A 19,546-nucleotide genomic window follows, 5' to 3' on the forward strand; every position below is an offset into this window, starting at 1 on the left:
CTTTACGACACCTTCATTCAATCTCACTTACTATATTACCATCCTGGGAGAACACACAACCTAAATACTTGAAATTATCGACCTGTTCTAGCTTTGTATCACCAATCTGACATTCAATTCTGTTGAATTTCTTATCTACTGACATCAATTTAGTCTTCGAGAGGCTAATTTTCATACCATACTCATTGCACCTATTTTCAAGTTCCAAGATATTAGACTGCAGGCTTTTGGCACAATCTGCCATTAGGACCAAGTCGTCAGCATAGGCCAGACTGATCACTACATTTCCACCTAACTGAATCCCTCCCTGCCATTTTATACCTTTCAGCAGATGATCTATGTAAACTACGAACAGCAAAGGTGAAAGATTACAGCCTTGTCTAACTCCCGTAGGTACCCTGAACCAAGAACTCATTCTACGATCAATTCTTACTGAAGCCCAATTGTCAACATAAATACCTTTGATTGATTTTAATAATCTACCTTTAATTCCATAGTCCCCCAGTATAGTGAACATCTTTTCCCTCGGTACCCTGTCATATGCTTTCTCTAGATCTACGAAACGAACACAACTGCCTATTCCTCTCGTAGCATTTTTTAATTATCTGGAGCATACTGAAAATCTGATCCTGACAGCCTCTCTGTGGTCTGAAACCACACTGGTTTTCATCCAACTTCCTCTGAACGACTGATCGTACCCTCCCTTCCAAGATGCCAGTGAATACTTTGCTTGGTATACTAATCAATGAGATACCTCGATAGTTGTTGCAATCCTTCCTGTTCCCTTGCTTATAGATAGGTGCAATTACTGCTTTTGTCCAATCTGAAGGCACCTTACCAACACTCCACGCTAATTTTACTACTCTATGAAGCCATTTCATCCCTGCCTTCCCACTATACTTCACCATTTCAGGTCTAATTTCATCTATTCCTGCTGCCTTATGATTTGATTAGAAATCTGTTGGTGGCCTTCAGGAAGGACCCCATCAGATATGAGCCGAGGTGAGGATATAAAACTTAGAAAAATAACAGGAAATTTGACAATAATGTTCTTGTTACCACTCATTCCATAGTGATAATGAGAGGCGGGGGGGGAATTGCTGTTTTGGGATAAATCAAAAGGACTGTTAGTGTTTACAGTACTACAGCCAAGAAATTAGCCAGCACAGACATCTTCAATGACTTTGAAATCGTTCCAGAAATGCTAGGATTCAGTAGTTTCTAATTCAGGTAGCTGTGCTCCTGAGATTAACAGAACTGCTATGACCAAAAATATACTGATGAATTTGTTCCACTTCTTTAAGGATAACTACCTTGTTATCATTGAAGATGAAAGCAGTATACAGTCTGATTTTTAGTGGTCTCCTCTATGGAGCCGAGACATGGACTCTTCGTTCTACAGATCAAGTTCAGAATCCGCAAAGGGACAATACGAGGAAAGTGAATCAGGATAGCATTCCAACAACTTCAACGGCACAGAAGATAGCTCAAACTAGAGAAGAATCTTAAATATAAAAACAAAACAAAATCAAAGCACATTTAACTGCAGCTTTATTTTTTTTATGCAAGGTGACTGCAAAATAAACTAGCAAGCTTTGATGTATGGAGTACAAGAGTGGTTATTTCAGCATGAGAATGTCTGCCATTCTGTAGCTCCTTTAAAGTGTAACCACAGGATTACAGGTCAGAGGATAAACATTTGGCATACCTTGTCTTGGCTATATCCACAGGCATTGAAGCAGCAGTAGTGACCAGCCCAGATATCATGCTGCTACAGAAGTGGCAGAATATGTTGTCTTTGAAATAACCTAAAAACAAGTTTTCATTTCAAAAATGTTGGCAGTACCTTCAGTAAGTGCAAATACATTTCAGAAGTTAGGAAAGTATCTGATAATATTACAAAAAATACTTTTAAAAAGCAATGGAAAGAAACAATTTACAAATAAAGTTATTTATTTAAAAAAAAGTAAACTTGTATCCTCATCTCAAAGTGGCGCAGTTCTTTTGAAGCACAGCCCCAATGAAGGTGACCTGCATGTACTATTTTAACCGCATATCAGGTCCTGCCATTCTTAAAATCTCTGGCAGTACCGGAAATCACACCCGGGCCTCTGAGGACAATAGGAAGAGTCCTAATGGTTACGTTAAAGAGGTAGATGGTTATATATAGAAAGAGAGGAACGTGAAAAGGACAACAATGACCAAAGCTGTGTGGTTTGGGTCACATAGCTATGAGCATACATTCAAGAGGGAATTGGTTCAAACCTGTGTCAGCATCCCTGAAGTTGGTTTTCCATAGTTTCCCATTTTCACACCAGACAAATGCTGAGGCAGTACCTTAATTAAAAGCATGGTTGCTTCCTTCCCAGTCCTAGCCTTGTTCTATCCCATCATCGCCGTAAGACCTGTTCGAGTTGGAGTGACGTAAAAACGACAGCAGACTAAGAAATGAACACAATGACAGGTCAGCACTGGAAAAAAGAGCGGAAGGAAAGAAGACAGGGACAAGGACTATCTCCACATCTCATTTACTCATCGAGGGCCATCTAGACAGATCTTCAGTTTTGATGCAGAAAGCAAGATGAACACAGAGAAAGGAAAGAGGCATAAGATGGATACAGATGTTAAAAGACTGGAAACACAGAAAAAACAAAACGGGAGAAAAGGTATTCAACAGATCAGCAGCAATTTGATTGCTGGTACCCATATTACAGAAAAAGTAAAAGCATATAAAAATTATGTAAAGCGATATCTGAAGTAGCAGAGGTGAGATTGTTCCTTCAGGCTTGCCAGGTATCCCACCGACCTGTCCCTAGACGTATTAATAATACTTTATTAACGGAAATACCATTTTACATAACAGTAGAGAAGTATAGACAAAACACAGTAAAAAGAAAGTTCAATGGATATATTACAAGTAAGCACAGGAAAGTAATACAAAAGTAATACAAAACACAGTAAAAAGAAAGTTCAATGGAGTATAAGTAGAAAAATATGTACAGATATATACACAGGTTGTATTACAAGTAAGCACAGGAAAGTAATAGTTGATGATGATGATGATGATGATGATGATGATGATGCTTGTTGTTTAAAGGGGCCTAACATCGAGGTCATCGGCCCCTAATGGTACGAAATGAAAGAACAAAAATGTCAAATTCATCCACTGACCAAAAAAATAATGTCGTCATGAAGAATGAATGGATGAAAATGAATCCAACAAAAAAGAAACAAACAACCAAAATACAGTGGATCAGACTCAAAGAACATACATAATTGATTACTGACCAAGCGACCACTCATAAAGCACGATGATGCTTGATGTCGAAAGGGGTGCAAAATCCATGTCTAAGGCCCCACAGAATGGTACATGTCGCGAGTAAAGTAGAACCATGGTATTGGCATGTTGGGGTACTAATCAAAAGTAGCGAAACTCACGGTGTTCCACACAAGACGGTACTACTCACAAGTATTGTACTTCGTACAGGTAACGCAGACCTATGGTGTTTCTCACACAATGGCGCCACTCATAGCCAACGCAAACCAATGAGTTTCCTCACCTAGGTGTACTAGGCACGGATGCCGGTCCCACGGGCCCCGTGGTGTTCCTCACAGAGTGGATACTAATCAAAGGCAACGCAGACCCACGGTGTCGCTCATATAGTGGTACAACTAACAGGCTACGCCCAGACCCGCGGTGGTGCTCACATGGGTACGACGCACGGGTACTGGAAACCCCCAGGCCACGCTCACGACTACTACTAAACACAAACCCATTTCGTACCGAACATAGTGGTACAACTCGCAAGTACAGGCAACCCATGGTGCTCCCCGCGTGATGGTACGAATCAAAAGTAGTTTCATGGTTCTAATTCAATCATCCCTTGGTCGCCCCTTTTAGTCGCCTCTCACGACAGGCAGGGGATACTGTGGGTGTATTATTCGTCAGCCTCCCCCACCCACAGGGGGTATGTGTTTGGTCCGCGAGAGGTATTTTATTTCCCTCAAGTCCGCCGGCAAGCCGGTTAGGACCCCCCTATCCGCCACCTGGGACGCGCCACGTGGGAGTATCACCTCTCCCCCTGCTACGCCTCCACTTTGTTTAGAGACCTTGACATTCGTTCAATTGGCCCATTGAATGCATAGTTAGTTCTATGCCAATTTGTAGACAATGTATTCTTGAACCTTGTGCGTCTGTCTGGTACATGTACGTTAATTTTTGCAAGGAGTTGTGGACAATTCACCAAGGAATGAAGCAGTTTAAAAATGAAGAGTGTATCCAATAATTCACGGCGTTATGACAGGCTATGCAGATTTAAGAACTGTTGTAGGGATATATAATCAACATTATCATATGAGAATCCTGCTCTAAATGAATATAGACGAAGAAATTTATGTTGTACTGAATCTAATCTATGGATAGAGGTCTGATGAGAAGGGTTCCAAACAGGTATACAGTATTCTAGTATAGGGCGTACCATAGATACATACAGCAATCGATAGGTAGCTAAGTTTGAAAATTCCCTAGAATATCTAGTAATGCAACCCAATCTTTGAAATGCTTTCTTACAAATATTTTCAATCTGTTCATTAAATGATAGGTTATAACTGAATAAAACACCAAGGTCATTAACTTGTGAAACAGGAGTTAGAATGTTATTACTAAATTTGTACGGAAATGATATTTTCTTCTTGTTTTTAAAAAACGATATTATTTTACATTTCTCATAATTAAGTTTCAACCCATTTTGAATACAGTACTTTTCCAGATGATGTAAATCTTCTTGAAGTTTTAGACAATCAAGTGGACAATTAATTTGAAATAAAAATTTTTGCATCGTCGGCAAACAAAAGCAATTTAGAATTCTTAAGTATATTTTTAATGTCATTTATGTAGAGAGTAAAAAGTAAGGGCGCAAGGTGAGGCCCTTGAGGAACTCCACTGGTAACAATAATAGGCGCAGAAAAATGATTCCTTATTTTAACAATCTGCAGGCGATTTTTAAGATATGATTCAAACCATGAGAGGAGAGGACCATTAATTCCGTAGCCCATTAGTTTTTGCAGCAAGATATCGTGATCGACAGTGTCAAAAGCTTTTGAGAAGTCTGTATAAATGTAGTCCAGTTGGGAGTGGTTCTCTATTGCATTCAAGAGGAACTGATAGAATAAAAGAAGATTGCTACAGGTTGACCGTCCTGAAAAGAATCCATGTTGCTCATCAATGATGATGTTTCTAAAGAGAGGTGTGATTTTGTCAAGAATTATTGAGTCAAATATTTTGGAAATATGAGAAGAAATTATAACTGGTCTATATTGTTTTATGTCAAGTTTTATCACCATTTTTGAAAACTGGACTAACAAATCCTTTCTTCCATTCCATTGGAAAAACACCTTGGTTTAATGATAAGTTGAACAGATAAAAGAGTGCTTCACATAAAATAAATGAGCAGTACTTGAGCAGGTAAGTTGAAACACCATCAGGTCCTACAGTTTTCTTTAATTCCAGAGATATCAGTTTGTTGTAAATTTCTGCCTTACTAATGTTTATAACTGATAGATTGACAGAGAAAGGATAATCATATGACATACTACTACTATTCTGATAAGAAGAATAAACAGATGAAAAGTGGTTAGCAAAAAGATTGACAATATTTTCTCCAGTATCTGCTGTAACTTCATTAAGATGCATTGTTGAAGGAATATTATTACATGACCTTTTAGAACTTAGATATTCCCAGAATTTCTGTGGATTGGAAGTAATAATTTGTTCACAGTTGGAAACATACGTTGTATAGCAAGATTTAGATTCACACTTGCATTCATTTCTTAATTTCGAGAAATGCTAATAATCACTATTGAGACCTGATATTTTGTATCGCTTATGTGTTTTCTTCTTTTCAATAATCAGTGACTTCAATTTATGATTAAACCACTTTGGGAATTTGGGAGTCTTGAAATTCCTTATAGGGATGTAAAGTTCCATGCCATAATGTAGTACTGAATAGAAGGTTTCTTCTGCTTTATCAATTGATACATTTTGAAACATCACCTTCCAGCTGAACTGTGACAGATATAAATTTAGTCCATTATAATCACCATTTAAAAAGTCAAAATAAAAACTATCAGCAGGCAAGGAATTTTATAGCTCATTTATAGGTAAAGAAATCTCTAAAGCTGGGTGGTGTCTATCGAGGGGGACAATGCTTTCATTACTAGATTTTACTTCAATGGAGCTGGAGTTACTGAAAACCAAATCAAGAAAGTGATTCAGAAAATTTGGGATAGCATTAAACTGATTTAAACAGAGATAAGAAAAAGTGTCTATAACTAAACTGGACTGCATAGTGTGGTTACCTACTGACATAAGGCCAGGAGATGTTTCTTCATTTACTATCCAATTAAGATGTGGTAGATTGTAGTCCCCAACAATGAGCAATAAATGGTTGAAGAGATTTGACATAATTTTTTCAACAGCACTGCAATGTTCGAAATATTTTTGGACAGGAGACTTTGGTGGAATGTATACAGCACCAATGATTAATTTTGTGGTGTTAAAAGTCAGGGACACAAACAACTGTTCAACTGTGTTACTGCACAGTATCAGAGTAGGTTTAAACCTCTTGCTAATGCAGATCATTACCCCCCCATGGGATGCCTTCATACTCGTTAAAGAAGACCTATCACATCTGAAAATTGAATACGCTTCGAGTCCAAGTTCCACATCACTAATTTCATCATTTAAGTTTGTTTCGGTTAATACCATGAAGTCATAGTCAGCTAAACATGAAGAAATTTTAAGTTCAGTTAGTTTACTTCGAAGTCCATTTACATTTTGATAGTATCCTGTAAAGTGTTCAACTAACCTTTTTATTGAAGTCTTTGATGCTTTCTTAGTATTGTGTATCTGACCTCTGTGAAATGATTCCCTATCTTTATTTTGCATTATATTCCTGTTATAAGTTATACTTTCTAAATCATTTTCTGTATCACTTAAGTTTTTGCCACTAGGATTAGCATCCCCCCTCATTTTTTTAATTAGTTTCCTGAGAGCATTCTACTAGATATTCTATTGAGAAGTTTCCCAAACTTGGAGGTTCCTTTTCTATTAAGGTGTAGCCCATCTTTTCTAAAATCACTACCTCTAAGCCAGCTATTTGCATCGACAAAAAGGACATCTCCATTACGGCATAAGCAGTCAAGAGTGGAGTTTACAGCATCTATATAGTGATAATCAACATCATGCCGATATAAAACGCCACTGAGACAAAGCTTTGCCATTGGAAACCTCCCTTTTATCGCAGTAATAAGCCTACCAGTTTCGGCCATTATGTCACTAGGTTTTGAGAAATTATGAAGGTCATTTGTGCCAATGTGAACCATCAGGGCTTCAGGATTTTCTTTAATACCGTCACTGTTTACATGTTCTGTAAGTTGACCCACTTGTATGCCTGGATAGCAGTACGCAATTCCCTCTTCAACGTCAGGTCCAACATTACTTGTCATCGAGTCCCCAACTATTACTGTACGGGCTTGTTTATGTGGCTGTGACAAAGGTAGGCTAAGTTTGCTATTGTTTCTGATAGAGCTCATGTCACGTGTGGCCTCAGAATTCGTCACATTCGGTCAAAATAAGAGAACTGCCCGGTCTGAAACTGCAGATCAATGATCTTGTCACTTGCTGGACCTAAAGAAACTAGAATGATGGCCTAAACAGACCTATTATGGTCGTCTGACGAGAAGTCCCGTGGCTGTAGGGTAAGGGTTGCGAGGAGTAAACATGGCTGCTGCGCATGCGCCTATCTCAAGTCTCAAGGCCTGACAATCGACTAATGTTCCGCCTGCGGTTTTTCTTACAAAATAAGGTGCTATTCTGAAGCTTCAAAGTGGAAGTGCAATTGTGCTTTAGTTACACATTTACTGTAAGTACTGCATATGAACAGTTAATAGTGAACATGCACCTGTTTCAGAAACTTTGCATTGACTGTCACGACGAATGTAGCTTAGAGTGTAGTATCTGTTACTCGTGTCATACTACAAGCTGCCACGACTTCTCGTAAGACGCAAATAGTATACTGTTGTCCAGGATATACTAGAGACCTGCAGGCCACTTTGCAACTCAAACTCAGGGGCTTGTGCAATAGTGAAGTAATGAAAACTTACGTTTAAAAGAAGTGTGAAACATTGCAGAGTAAGACACCCAAAAAAAAACGGTGATGTCAACGATTTATAACACGTAGAAAGTTACTGGTGAGACCAATGGCCTGGCATGACATCAAGGATCGTGTGAAATAAGTTATTGGCGAGATCCACGTCCTGGTGTGAAATAAGATAAGCTCAAAAGCATTTCCACATTTATTAACGTACTGAACATAGAATTTTAACATAAAATGTTTTTATACTTGTTCGTAATAAGTAGCCGTTCTTAACAAAGAATGTTTATAAAAAAAAGAAAAATTGTATATCCGTTTCAGCAAGAATCTGATGATGTTCTTGCAGGAATGAGACCTAATTTTGTTAAGAAAGAAGCCATATATTTCAGTGTTGACTCATACTTTGAAAGCTTTTCAATCTGTCAAACACTAATTATAACACCCATAACATACCTATAAAAGAACACACTATTAAAGAAAGAATGACACATTTCATTTTTGAAAGGACATCACCATGTCTGTCTGTTAGGTCATCAGCCCAGAGGCTGGTTGGATCATCAAATAGCATCACCAAAGGCTATACAGTTATAGGGAAACCACAAAAACCAATGGCAGTACCAAAATGAGGCGTACTAGGCAAGATGAGGAGTGAGGTAGTTTGCCATTGCTTTCCTCACTGGGCCAGACAGTGCTATTGTAGCACAACTAACCCTATGAGCAACACCTTTCATGACACTCACACTGGTTGTGCTCTGAATGTCATTAATCAGCACCATCCATACCCCAGCAGCTTCCATATTGTCACAGCCATGGATGAGACTGGGACTTCAGTGGAAGCTACACTTTGCTTTGGCCTGTGCCAAGAGATGGATGCAAAAGTACTGTAACCATCAAGAAATGACACCAGGCAGAGACATTACCATATTCTATCTAATCACACTTTAAAAAAAATGAAATTGTCTTTAGAAATGTAGAAACATTTATGTTTAAATTCTGTTCATAAAACTTGAAAGTTAGAACTAAACTTAATGAAGTGCTCCAGTAGTGCTTCCTCTCTCCTTGCTAGTCCAACAAAGAGTGCAAGGTGGTGTAACACACTGTCATTGTCGTTCCGCTGATGTTAATGGCTACTTTGAATTGTACTTTTAGATTTTTATTTATATTATTATTATTATTATTATTATTATTATTATTATTATTATTACTATTATTATTATCATACTATTTTCATTGTCTTGGAAAGTATATAGGGGTTGTAAGCATGATGATAAGCCAGCACACAGTAGGTGAGGGCATTTTATTATTATTTTTTGTTTGTTTTGTTTTTGATTTTGGCCATCTAAGGATCACAGAAAGTAACCCTCTGCATTCATCTTGGCATTTGTCGTGTCAAGAAAATAAGGTGAAGTTCTTTACGTTTCACAGAGATTACCAGTAATTTTTAATCGTCATTTAAGAAAAATTACCAGCACACTAGCCAGCCTATTAAACAACCCCTATATAATTTCCAAAACAATTCAAATATAATAATAAATAATAATAACGCTAAAAGTAGAATTGGAAGTAGCCATTGAGATCACCAGAGCATGACATAACGGAAAGTTATCAAAACCTAGCCACTTGCATCACGCAATGACAGAGTGTTACACCACCTTGCACTCTTTGTTGGACTAGCAAGGAGAAAGGAAGCATTACTGGAGCACTTTATTAAGATAAGTTCTAACTTCCAAGTTTTATAAACAGAATTTAAACATAACTGTTTCTACATTTTGAAACAAGTTTTATTTTTTAAGAAAGAAAGAAAGAAAGAAAGAAAGAAAGAAAGAAGTATGAGATTTGATAACAACTGATGATGTCTTTTTAAGAATGAAACATGTTATCCTTTGTTTACTGTAATAGTGAGGTTTTTTTTTTTTTTTTTTTTTTTTTACAGGTATGTTATAGTTATTATAATTAGTGTTCAAACACTAAAAAGCTTTAAAGTTATATTAACTAAGTCACACTGAAAAGAAAATGGTTTACTCTGTAACAAAATTTTAATTTTCATATGCTGTTTGCCTTAATGACCACACAGCTATTTCACTTTCCATACAATATACTAGAGTTACATGAAACTAAGAGTTACAATCTACAATCAAGTTATTATTCCAACCACTCTTCTCCTTCAACATTTCTTAAAGAGGTAAAGAAGGTAAGTGAAAAATTTGAAGATTATATATATTTTGCTGCCTGTTGCTACTTCTTGATGGATGCAGTACTTTTGTATCCGACTCTTGACACAGGCCAGAGCAAAATGTATCTTCCACAGAAATCTCAATCTATTCCATGGCTGTGATGATATGGAAGCCCTGGATGTAAGGGTGGTGCTGAGTAATGGCATTTGGAGCACAACTAGTCAGTGCAGGTTCACTTGCGCTGCAACAGCAATTCTCAACTAAACATGTGGAGCAGTGATAGTGTCAGCCTGTGGATCTTAAGACTGTGGGTTCAGACCCAACAGTGTAGTTCAATTTTGTATTTATTATTAATTATTTTTTTGCCTTTGTATGGGGCGAAGTTAGGGCTTACGGCCCTCTCTTACACTTAACCACAACATACAGTACATAGTCACATAACTTGGAAAAATAACATTAACAGTCTCTTGAAGGGCAGAAAAAAAAAAAAAAAAATTCAACACTCCAGGTAATATGATGCTACCATGTAAAGGATCCCTTGAGACACATTTGCTGTTTACCCAACAACATATTTTAAAAACTACACCACAGACCATTCACCAGAAATCTAATTTATTCTGTCATCTAGCAGTGGAAAACAAAACATTGAAATTGACAGGCATGCACCCCAAATGGCTTCAAATTGAATTGCCAGCACACAGTATGTGAGGGCATTTTATTATTATTTTTGTTTGTTTTGTTTTTAATTTTGGCTGTCTAAGGATCACAGAAAGTAACCCTCTGCATTCATCTTGACCCTTCTTTCCTTGACTTCCAATAGTTCTTCACCCTTTTACTTTGCTGTTTCCTCCTCTCTTGTGTCCAGATATCATCATCGTCATCATCTCACCTACTATGCTTCATTACAGCACCTCCATAGGTTTCATGGTTTTCCTATAAACACAATCTTTAATAGTACTATTTGAGGACCCATCCAGTCTTCAGGCTAATTACTCCTCTTTCAAAAATTAGAAGTTGCATTTCCTAACATCTGAAAACTTCTTACAGTACCAGTCGAGACAAAAGAGTTCCTCTAAGCCTAAGGCACAACACATAATTCTGACAGCCAATATTCACTATTACATAAGGTTGTATGTCAGAGCTACTTGGGTATCCTTGAGACTAAGAATGGAACAGTTGGCACAAGTCACACATTCATTAAACAAACTTATTCTTCCTTTTCTCTTCTCTCCGACTAGCAAGTCTGGCCAGCAAGCATGACTTTTACTTAGTGACAAGTTCCAAACTTGGATATTTTGATACACAATATGTCTATTATTTTGTTCAAGTAGAGGGTCCCTCAGTAAAAATCTCTGTGTCCCAAGAAAGCATATACAGTATCAGACATTTTTTGAAATTTATTGGTAGTGGTTTAACATTGCACAAACACATCGAAGATTTTCGGCAATGCAAGGATGGTAAAGGGCAAGTGGCCTTTACTAATGTACAGCCCCAGCATCTGCCTGATATGAAATTGGGACACCATGGAAAACCATCTTTGTGGTTGCCAATGGTGGGATCTGAACTCACCATCCACCGAATGCAAGCTCACAGCTATGCAACCCTAACTACATAGCCAACTTGCATATTCCAGACTTCCATTAATAATTTCAAAACTATAAAAGGTAGCAAAAGTATCTTAACTGATTTGAAAAGTGGGAGGCGCAAAGAGTCTACCAATACAACTTTTAAGGTCAGCAGCATGCACATCCGTCATTTTCTGGTGAGCTCGGAGTGGCAACAAAATTAGTAAACCTCACAACGACGATGTGATAGCATGTATTGCAAGATGTCTATGCAAATAATATTTGTGAGAAAAATTGTGAAATAGTTGAGAATTCTGTGAAAATTTACAAAATGTCTCAATATCTCAAAACAGCCATGGTGAAAATGTGACTCGCTCTGCAGTTCTCTTCCGTTCAAACCTCTCCAACTCCCATCCAGTGACTTCGCCTCCATCTGTTTCAGTTTTTTTGCTAGTGGTTGAATGTCGCACTAACACGCTGAAGGTTTTCGGCGATATAAGGATGTACTCGAGGTACAGCCCCAACATTTTGCCTGGTGTGAAAATGAGAAACAATGGAAAACTATCTTCAGGGCTGTCAATGGTGGGATTCAAACCTACCATCTCCTGAATGCAAGCTGACAGCTATGCAACCTCAACCATACGACCAACTTTCTCAGTCTCTGTGTTTGACAAGCTATTAATGGTCAGAGGGTGGTTTCACTTTCCTTTTGGGTTTTCTTACCCCTGGAGAGGTGCTATGCAAGTCATTACCTAGGTATACAGTCACTCAGGGCACGATTACATTTTTGTCAGGGCTGTCGCAAAATATTGTTACGAATAAAACACCAACTGTTTTTCTGAATTAATCTAATCGAGAATGACCCAAAATTATCACACACATGCACACACACACGCACAAACAACACTTCTAGTATACACTTGCAGCGCAATGAGCATGAAAAAGACTTCTTATGGTGTATCACTGTCATTGATGAGGCCTGGACCAAATCTTATGAACCACAGCTGAAATGCCAATCGACGAATGGCATCATCATGGGTCACCACGAAAACAAACAGTTCGACAGACCCCCACTAATGTGAAGACAATGCTGATTCTTGCCTATGATTGGGATTTATTGGTCTTAAACACACCGTTCTCCCACGGCAGACCTAAAGTTTTGATCATGGGAAAAAAAGATGATTAAGGTACAAGAAGCTGGCTGTGCTAGAAGTTGTCAAGGAAAAATGGGACATCCTTTTTGGCAACCTCTCGCATGATAACAAGCGATCCCCTACATTATGTGGATTATCAGGCCAACATACTATGTTAGGGAATAATACATTTACTGTAGCATCCACGACTTTAGTAACAGTTCTGCAAATAGTTGATGTCCCATGACTGTGCAGCTGGACACCATTTCATAACCAATGTAAACATATAAATAGAGCCCGGATTTCCATGCAAATGCATGTTTTTCAATAAGATGGTTACACTTCTCAAACTTTTCAAATCTTCATTTTATGGCTTAACGATTCCAAAGAACTGTTCCTTTTCCCTGAATGTTTGCATGTTTTGGCCTTTTTAGGAGAAAATTCACGCATAATGCATATTTTGATGATTTTGGATTTAATAGCGAATATTTGGACGTTTAATATTGCACAATATGACTTTTCTTCTGACTTGGTGTATATACAGTATAATGTTAACTTGCATGAAAATGAAAAACTACAACCTGTTTTCCAGTCACTGACTGGGTCAGGGATATAATGAATTAAACATACATAGGCTGTTATTACAATGGGGTCGCCATTCCCAAAGTGATTTATTAATGAATGATAAATGCTATGAAATGATAATGGAGTGTGTTGCTGGAATGAAAGATGACAGGGAAAACCGGAGTACCCGGAGAAAAACCTGTCCCGCCTCTGCTTTGTCTAGCACAAATCTCACATGGAGTGACCGGGATTTGAACCACGGTATCCAGCGGTGAGAGGCCGACGCGCTGCTGTCTGAACCACGGAGGCTCTTAACTTGCATGATAGTGCCTTTTACTAATGTTGGTTTGCAGAATTTGGGATTTTTTTTTTTTTGCACAATGTCTGTTACTGAGAGACGGAGAGAATGTATTCCTGCCATCCTGTCTGACAACCGAAGTTAGTACATATGGTAGAGATCCTATAATCCAATTAACCAAGCACTTTCATATCTGTTGCTTGAGTAAACATTGGCGTAAGCCAGAAGGCCACGCACTGATCTCTGGTTCTTAGGAATAAGGTCTCCCAGTTATGTACTGCCATAAACTGAACCGTAAAATGTGCATTACTCACTGACTGCTCATTTTTCCCTCAATGTTAGAAGAACAAAACAAAACTTTCTGTGACACCGTGTTACTGAGATAGCAGCTTACAAAGCTTGGTTTTGCATTGAACTGTTTTCCATTCCTATCCTAGAATTTCCTAACAGGAACTCTCACCCGTCACACGTCTTTGTTATCAAAGCAGGCAATCGTTACCGGTTATTGATGACATTCAAATGTGTTTGCAATCAAAGCACTGAGAAGTAACTGCGGCAGCTATAGATAGGTTGAACAAAGTGATCCATTCAAATCCTGAGATTTTGAATTCGTCAAGCTTATAAAAGACGTATTGTGGTGAAAATGCAAAAGATGTACAATTTGACCTCAGTTTGTTCCAAATGTCTTCATATAAGTATGTACCCATCACATCTTGTGACACAGAAAGATCATTTTCTGTATAGACATGGTAGTGTATAGGCTTTTGGGCTTATGCCGTGTCATGAAACTAAGGTGAAATTCTTAAAGTTTCGCAGTGAACTGTGCTCTGCGTCCTCAGAAGAAATCTCGACTGACCACGAAAAAGGCTCGATCAAGCTGTGCTGAAAGTTTCCATCTCTAATTAGTGAAAAACGCCATGGACCACTAAAGAGATAACATCGGGTATTTGAAAGAGAAATTGTTTATACAGGAAATGGAAGGAAAACCCAACCGAAGTAGGTGGGAGAAGTACAGACTGGCTAGGAACAAACTCAAATCATTAATCCGTGATGCCTACAGTTCATATATCCACAGCCTTAGTTCCAATAGTAAAGAGCTATGGGCTTTCATCAGAAACAAAAGCGGCAATAGTGCTCCATCCGTTTTCAAGTACAATGGACTATCAGTTTCCTCTCCCCAAGAAATAGCACACACATTTAACAGTAAATTTAAAAATAACTTCACTGCTGACAAGGATGAAGACATGTTCACTACAAGGACAACCCCTCCGTTTCCACCCCTAGCTAGCTTGTACTTCACTGCCAACGAGGTTGCAACCAGTCTTCGGAGAACTAGGCCTCATGCTGCGAACGGCCCAGATAACGTGCCGGCCAGAATTCTCCATTGCTGTGCAGAAGCATTAGCACCTTCTCTTTGTACAATATTTAACATTTCAATGAACAGTGAGACTATGCCAGAAGAATGGAAGAAAACAAATGTCGTTCCAGTATTCAAAGATGGTGACAGGGAAAATGTAGACAACTATCGCCCAGTCTCTTATTACATCTGGTTTATGTAAATGCATGGAACGCCTAATTGTTGAACATGTGCTGGATTTTCTGAATGAGAGAAACCTGTTGAATAACAACCAACATGGATTCCTCCCTGGGAAATCCTGTACTACACTTTTAACAACAGTAATTGATGAGTGGCAACATTCCCTGGACCAGTCTAATATATCCCAAGTGGATTGCGTAACTCTCGACTGGAGTAAGGCCTTTGATCAGGTACCTCATCAACGACTGTTGTTAAAACTTAACAAGTATGGCATTCAAGGCAAACTGCTGGCATGGTTTCAATCATTCCTAGTAGGTCGGACGCAGAGCGTTGTGTTCATTGGGGCCAGGTCAGAGCAAACCTTAGTCACCTCAGGTGTGATTCGAGGTAGTGTGATAGGACCGCTTCTGTACACAATATTTGCTCTGGATCTGCCAGGTTGTGTATTGTCTTCTATGGCACAGTATACTGATGACACCATCATTTACAGAGCCATTCGCAATGAGAACGACGTAAATAAGTTACAGTCAGATCTGAATAATGTGGCTCTGAGGTGCAAAATAAACAGAATGTCTATAAATGTACAGAAATGTAAATATATACGCTTAACTAGGGCAAGATCACAGTTACAACATCAAATTTCACTATGTGGTAAAAACCTGATGCCCTGCACCTCAATAAAATTGCTTGGCATTCACATTTGCAACAATTGAAAATGGAACAAGCATGTAGACGAAATAAGGTGCGAAGCATACAGAGTCCTGGGATTTATCCGCAGATCTCTACTAGGAACCAGGGAGAAAGCAGTTCAGACAGCCTATTTGTCATTAGTACGGCCAATACTGTTGTACGGGCTTCCTTCCTGACACCCTACTACAGTGGAGAACATGACGAAACTAGAGAGAGTTCAACGCCGAGCAGATAGACTAATTACACAACATGGCCATTTAAACACATTCCTTATCATCGAGTCCCCAACTATTACTGTACGGGCTTGTTTATGTGGCTGTGACAAAGGTAGGCTAAGTTTGCTATTGTTTCTGATAGAGCTCATGTCACGTGTGGCCTCAGAATTCGTCACATTCGGTCAAAATAAGAGAACTGCCCGGTCTGCCCCCATAACAACCCTATGTAAACAAATAGATATTGCTTTCCTGAGAAAATCCCTCGCAGGTAACATTCATATAAACCCTTTCAACCACTTACAGCTGAACTATTGTACCGCTCAAAGAGGTCGACGTGTGTCCCTTTTCCCTCCATTTGCAAGAACAGTATCATATCAAAGTGGCTTCTTTAATCATTCTGCTCGGCTGTGGAATGAACTCCCACCACAGATAAAAGAACTACCTCCAGAGAAATTTTGTAAAGAGGTAAAAAGGATGCATATATAATGAAACCTTCTGTACATAATAGAATTTTTCAACTGTGTGAATTTTCAGTATGATTGAGAGGACGGGTGAAAGTTTGTGGGATCCCGAGTGAGTGAGACTGTGAGTGGGTATGAGTGAATCGCCCTAGCTAAAGTATTTGTGGGGATTCTAAAGAGAGAGAGAGAGAGACACACTGTGTGTGTGTGTGTGTGTGTGTGTGTCAAATTACTTGAATGTTGAACAGGTCTTGTGAGTATTATGTAAATATGCCTTGTAAATACGGTAACTGTATATAAGCACACTATGTAGAATGTAACTGTATATTTGAATATTGTAATTTTAAGTGGTGATGGAGGCACTTTCGTGTATGTGGGGCTGGCTATGCCCTTTTTCCATTCACCATCCATAAATTGTACCTACAATTAGTGGAAAATAAATAATAATAATAATAATAATAATAATAATAATAATAATAATAATAACAACAACAACGACACTTTAAATTTGGAACATTATAATAGAAGTGGAAATGGTATGTTCAATCGCCACCAGGTGGCCCCCAGGACGTGGCACAACGCTAGCATTCGAAGCGGAAGCTGACTGAACCATCACAATCAGACTAAGCGGTTCACATAACATGTTTGAGTAACATATGACAGGTGTAAGACATAGACATAAGCTTGGAATGAAACATATGGCAACGAGGAACGTACGAATTTGGAAATCACCGAGACGAAATAACAATAGTGAAGGGACAGGGAAGTGAACTACCTACGTAAATTCTTAATGGCTGGCAACCAGGTATTACTTAATTGATAGCCGGTGTCCCTGTTGAAATTGTTAGGATTTTTACGTATTTCCACAGTTTCCCGTATAATCCTGGACCTGCAGTGTCTAGTGTGGGTAAGAGCTCAAGCATCTTGAAATATGACATCATGACCCGACGATAGAGCGTGCTCAGCTATTGCCGATTTGTCAGGTTGGTTGAGACAAATATTACATTCATGTTCTTTGATACGGGTACCAATGGACCGGCATGTTAGGCCGATGTATACTTTACCGCACGTACAGGGAATTTCGTATACCCCAGGATGTAAAAGTGGGGACAATTTGTCCTTGGTTTTACTCAGACTGTGAGCAATTTTTAGTGGCGGTGCCAAACACTGTTTTTATATTGTGTTTGCGGAGGACCTTGGCAATTCGATCTGTGGTGTTGTGAATGTACGGCAAGTAGCAGTTCCCTTCACTTCTTCCTTCTGTGAGCTTTGCTTGGTCGTTTCTCTGGGATGTAGGGCTCTATGAATCTGCAAATCGCTGTAACCATTACCCTTGAATGCGACTTTGACCGTGTCCATCTCCATCTGGATATGTGATGGCTCACAAATTCGTCTCGCCCTCTTGGCGAGTGTCGTGAGAATGCCTTGTTTTTGTGCTGGATGGTGGTGAGAATCTGCATGAAGATAGCGATTTGTGTGGGTAGACTTACGATAGATGGTATGTCCTAAGTAGCCGTCCGGTTTCTTTCTTACTAGAACATCCAAGAAAGGAAGGCATCTGTCCGACTCCATCTCCACAGTGAATTTTATTGACGGATGTTGCTGATTTAGGTGGTTTAGAAGTAGATGAAGTTTCTCAGAACCTTCTGTCCAGACCACAAATACATTATCAACATACCTCCACCACATCATAGGTTTGACGGGTGCCGAAGTAATAGCCTCTTCCTCAAAAACCTCCATAAAGAAATTAGCCACTACGGGCGAAAGTGGACTTCCCATAGCCACTCCGCCCGTTGTTCATAAAAATTCCCACCCCACAAGAAATAGCTGGACGTCATGCAGTGGTAAAATAGTTTAGTAATGTCCTCAGGGAACAGGTGTTCAATGAGAAACATGACCGAGTCAATTGTCACTTTAATGAACAAGGCCTCCACATCGAAACTCACCAAAAGGGCATTAGGTTGAAGGGTTATGGTTGACAGTTTGTTGATGAAATACTGAGAGTCCCTGATGTATGATTCAGTATGTCCTATGTGTGGCTGAAGCAATTTGCTTAGGTATTTAGCCAGAGCATACGTAGGAGAACCTATAGCACTAACAATAGGTCTGAGGGGAACATCTTTTATATGGATCTTAGGTAGTCCATATAATCTAGGTGGCACTGCATCTCCCGGGGACAGATGTTTAGCTTCCTCTTTTGGAATTGAAGATTGCCTTAAGAGCTTCACAGTGGCGTTGGACACACGAGTGGTGGGGTCATGTGAGCTCAGTCTGTAGACAGGCTCTGACAATATAGCCGAGATTTTATTCTTATACTCGTCAGTGTCCACAACCCCTGTCGCATTACCCTTATCAGCTGAGAGAATGGTCTTTAACACTATTGAGTTTTAGCAGAATTTACAACTCAAATTTCAATACAATATGTCAACCAATAAATGCTTTTAAAAGACAAAGAACTTGAGAATTTTAGCCAAATCTCATTATTGTGAAGATATTACTGTGTTTTGGACATCAATGTTATTAGAATTAATGTATATCCCATTCGCACTGTCATTTTAAATTGTTAAACTGTCCATTAGTATTTACAAATGCCTATGTTCACGTATTTTACCACTTACTTTTTAGAATCATAATTAAGTACAAATTAGTTATAAGCAAATTAACAATGACAGGTCTTAACCTTGAGATAAATAACAAAGGCTGAGGATGCTCAAAACCGAGCTAAATATGTCCCTTTTAATGCAGTGTTGTAGCAA

General features: G+C 38.8%; 1 protein-coding gene across 1 annotated transcript in view; it reads right to left on the bottom strand.

The window, feature by feature from the left end:
- LOC136858699 (mitochondrial 2-oxoglutarate/malate carrier protein) overlaps positions 1-19,546 on the bottom strand; it is a 50,796-nt gene that overhangs the window by 15,192 nt on the left and 16,058 nt on the right. The window contains exon 4 of the mRNA XM_067138437.2: positions 1,709-1,808. Coding sequence (XP_066994538.1) covers positions 1,709-1,808 — 100 coding nt within the window. The remainder of the gene's footprint in view (positions 1-1,708; positions 1,809-19,546) is intronic.

This window comes from Anabrus simplex, chromosome 1 (assembly GCF_040414725.1).
Source record: "Anabrus simplex isolate iqAnaSimp1 chromosome 1, ASM4041472v1, whole genome shotgun sequence".
Lineage (NCBI taxonomy): Eukaryota > Metazoa > Arthropoda > Insecta > Orthoptera > Tettigoniidae > Anabrus > Anabrus simplex.